General features: G+C 47.4%; 1 protein-coding gene across 1 annotated transcript in view; it reads left to right on the top strand.

Annotated features, from left to right (window-relative positions):
• Window positions 1-4,401, top strand: part of ITIH5 (inter-alpha-trypsin inhibitor heavy chain 5) — a 60,691-nt gene that overhangs the window by 19,212 nt on the left and 37,078 nt on the right. The window contains exon 5 of the mRNA XM_039871035.1: window positions 4-254. Within this exon, the coding sequence (XP_039726969.1) occupies window positions 4-254 (251 nt within the window). The remainder of the gene's footprint in view (window positions 1-3; window positions 255-4,401) is intronic.

Below are 4,401 nucleotides of genomic sequence, written 5' to 3'. Positions count from 1 at the left end.
CAGGGAGAAGGGGACTGACACGTTCCGAGCCTCCGCGGTGATCCCCAGCAAGGACAAGGCTGTCTTCCTCCTCACTTACGAAGAGCTGTTGCAGAGGCGGCTTGGGAAGTACGAGCACGTGGTCAGCGTGCGACCCCAGCAGCTGGTGGGGAGGCTGACGGTGGAGGTGAACATTCTGGAGAGGTCCGGCCTCTCATCGCTGGAGGTGCTGCCTCTGCACGACACCAGGCACAGGCACAGCGGGAGGGCGGAAGGTGAGTGCCCTGCTGGGTGCGCCCGGGTCTCGTGGTCCCCTGGAGCCGGGCGCTGGCTTTAGAGAAGTCGATAAAACAGATGGCGCCCCTTGCCAGGCTCCATCAGGAGATTAAAAAATGTCGACATCTTTTGCCATAGCCATTTCACTTCTGGGAATCTAACCTGGGGAGGCATCTGAAATGTTGGGAATGGTATGTGCATGAACTGGTTCGATGATATTTGTAAGCAAAAACGTTCCATCATCCTCCATCTTCAGCCGTACAGACGTGACTAGTAAAATATGGTTATAAAAACAATTCGGCGTGTGACGAGGAAAAAAAGACACAATCGTGCACACACTACAACGTTCAATGTGTTAGCTTTGCTAAATATGAAGTCGACAAAAGACTAGAAAGTTATGTAAAATAATCGTTTTATACTAGGGGTGAGGGATTGCAGAATCATTTCCTAAAAACCTATTTTCAAAATTAGTAGTTTATATTAAATATTCACTGTGCTGGGCCTTATCCTGTAATGCCAGTAAGGCTTGATGGTCACATCGGATAACAGGACAGATGTGTCAAAGAAAATCGCACCAGGATCAGAGCGATGAGATTTCAGATCAACGTGACATTGGGGTCAGGCAAACGCTAAGTGATAAGCGAACATGCGGAATCTTAATTCAAGCCCTGGGATTGCGAGGGAGCGGCCTGTGGAGGCTTTTTGTGCAAGAATACACAGGTACGAATAGAATGTTCAGGAAGGAGTGTGGAGGCATGTCCCGATTTAACGGAATGCGGACATGGTCCAGACCCGGAGCTGGTCCGTGGAAGAGCAAACAGTGTGGAAAATTCACTTTCCTCGCCCAGCACACAGTTTCGTCAGTGACTCTCCACGTGGGAAGCCGTTTCCCCTCAAACACTGGGGAACTCAGGCTTTTTACTGTGTGCCGACTGCAAACACTGAGTTCAATCCTCTCAATCCAGATCCGATGGAAAAATAGAGAGTCAAGGTATCTGACATTCAGAAATGGCGTGGGATCCAGTACAGCATTCTTCCATCCTACGAGCAGCCCCGCGTGTGGATAATGGGTGCTAGGTCAGTTATTCACTGTAACCTTGAGAAGAATTACCCAGATCCCGTAAGACTCAGCGTCCACGTTGGCAAAACAGGGAAGGAACTGTCAAGGTCATTGGGCCGCGACAGTGTGCGGGACGCGCCTGGCCCGGAGAAAGGGCTTGATAAGTATTGTTATGATCATTATCATCTTACATTTACCTTTTCCTTTGCAAATCGTATCTCCCCTGTTGGATCATGAATGATTTTGAAGGCAGGTCTGTGTCTGATTAACCTTTGTCTCCTTACAATGCTTTTAAAGAGTCAATAGCTAAATAAGTGTCTGCAAATTAGAGAAGAAAAGCAAATAATAATAATAATAATAATAATAATAACAACAACAACACCAAATGAGTAACAAAGAATGATTTTAAATTTCTTTTCTTCCTGATCATCATTCGTAGGGAAATTTTTCTGTGTGGACCCGCGGGAAGGAAGTGTGTTTGGGGCGGGGTAGTAGGGGGTGGGGGGCCTCCGATGGCTGGTAGGATCTCAGGGCTGCGTGCGTGTCTGGGTGAGGGCCCAGGGCTCGGTACGTGTGACCGGGTGGCCGGTGCTGAGGGTGGTCCTGCCGCAGTGACGAGATAGATATGTCTGGCCTCACACTCAGACCCCTGCGACTCTTCAGAGGCTGCGGTGCGTGTGTTATGTTGGTGGGGGCCGGGGGTGGTGAATTCTGACTGTTGGCTGAAAAGTTGCTTACTGTTTACATTCGAGGCTTGAGAGAGTCTCACAGGAATTTTTCCAGACGCTTGATCTCTGGAGACCCGTTTATTTTTAAGAAAATTGTTGTTTTAGCTGCTTGCAGCAGAGCAGATGTCACCCCCCCGCCCCCCGCCCCGAGCGTGGAGCCTCACAGGAGTTTCCGGGGCTAGGCATAGTGCAGGGGGGCCCTCTTCGCTGCTCATCCCCACCTCTCAGAGCTCCGCTGTCTGTTCCTGCAAGGTGCCAGCCCCGCGGGCAGAGACCCAGATGTGATGTCTGTCTGGATGCTCTTGCGTGTTTCCAAATCCGGGGCAGGGATCAGAGTGGACTTGGCCTCGTGCCGCACACGGACTGTGGTTACGTGAGCGTGGCCCGCACCAGCCAGCTCATTCCTCGGGCGGATGGGGCCGCGTCGGGAAGTCAGACTTCTGGGATGGCCGTGGGCGCGTCTCTGGCCACTGGGCCCTTTCTCATCATTAGGGCTGCGATTCTAGATGAGGAGGGTTATGCGCTAAGATACGGGACTCAGCACTATCTCGATCTGTGAGACAAGATTTATGTAACAAGATTTATAGCCCTAAGGAAGCTTTTGTCAAACACTGAGGGCGTGGGTGCAAATTCTCAGTTGTTTTTTCCTAGTTACAAGTACAAAGCGAGGCTAAACGCAAGAGCTCCTGTCTTTACCTCAGTTTACTTTCCTGACGCAGCAGGATCGGGCCCACGGCTACAGAATCGCACATTCACAGGCTCCTTCTCAGTCTATAAGCTAATTCCGTGAGGTGTCGTTTAGAAGCCCAGGCATTATACACTCTGGATTATTAAAATGGTTAACTCGTGTCCTCAGAGCTCACATAACTTACGCAACACAGGGTTCAGAATCTAAAAGATGACAGACTGCGGTGCAGTAAAAGACAGGACCCATTCTCTCCTTCCCCCAACTCCCACTTCCTCTCTCTTAAGATATTTTGTTGGTCGATGGGCTCAATGGAAAGCATGTTTGAAATTCAGACTTTCCTGGAATGATGCATGATCATCTGAAGGAAACATCGAGATAGGTATTCCGTCTATGTGATTGGTTCAAGGCTGGTTATTTCGCTCTCTTTAAAATTTCAAACGTCTTCTTATCCCATGCCCCCCAAATTACTGCCCTTTCTACAATTCTAAGCTTTTTTTTACTTGGCGGGGGGACAGGAAGTTTTCATTTGTGATGAGATCCCAAATGGCTAGGAATAAAATAAAATGAGATAAAGTAAGAAATAAGGTACCTTGCCTGTTTTAATGAGCAGATCTCAAACCTGGCTATACCCTATAGTCACCCAGAGAGGTTTCAACAACAATAACAAAAAACACGGACGCCTGAGTCCTACCTCAAACACTTAAATTAGAATTTATTGGGGTGAAACCCCAGTTAACTATATTTCGAGGTGTGATATCTGTGAACTTAAGTGAGAAACTAAAAAATATCTGGTGCTTTTAACATAAACATTTACTTATTTGTAAGCCTAAAGAATAATACTGAATATTTTTTTCTACCACTAAACACTTAGGGTACTATCACTTTTACAGTTTATCCTTTAGGATCTTTGCTTTAAAAAAAAAAAAAGTTTTACTGAGGCTTAGTTGACATAGCATAAGAGTTACTCATTTTAGTTGTATAATCCCTTGATTTTTAGTGTATTTGTAGAGTTGCACAACCATCATCACGGTCCAATTTTAGAATAGTTGTCAATCCAAAAAGTTCTTTATATCTCTTTGCAGTCACGCCCTGTCCCCACTGCAGGCCCAGCCAACCACTAATCCACTTTCCGACTGTAGATTGCAGATAACTGTATTTTTAGAAAGCACTCCCTGCTATTCTGCAGCTCAGTAAATGTTAAGAGCTCTTACTTTGGACTTTGGACTTCTTGGTAGAGTTTAGGAATATTAACTATGTCAGGATCTTGACCTCCAGAAGCAGCTGTCAAACAGGATTATTTCTTTAATTTCACGAGCCCTCCGGATTCTGTGACTTTTGATCCTTGTTAAAATGTGCATCTTTTCTACTGACTCGTGTGTACTGTTGGATGCAGGCCAGCGTCGAATTACTCACGCAGTTGGTGGGAAATAACCTCGCCCCATAGCCAGCTTCCGCTCATCGAGGTAGAACCTCGAGATGGAAAAGTACCAGCTGGCCACCTCAGTGGGGCTGCTGCAGTCACCCTAAAGCGCCCCAAGCTCATCGAACGCGGTATCCCGTCTTCTCTCGGAAAAGCCGAATGTAATTGTTCAGTGCATTTTGGTGTCATGAGAGCTTCTCTGCTTCCTGTGGTCCCCACCATGGCTTCCTGGCCCCATGGGGGCTGTTCC

This window comes from Pteropus medius, unplaced genomic scaffold, assembly GCF_902729225.1.
Source record: "Pteropus medius unplaced genomic scaffold, Ma_sr-lr_union100, whole genome shotgun sequence".
Taxonomy (NCBI): Eukaryota; Metazoa; Chordata; class Mammalia; order Chiroptera; family Pteropodidae; genus Pteropus; species Pteropus medius.
This window is presented reverse-complemented; position numbering and strand designations above follow the sequence as displayed.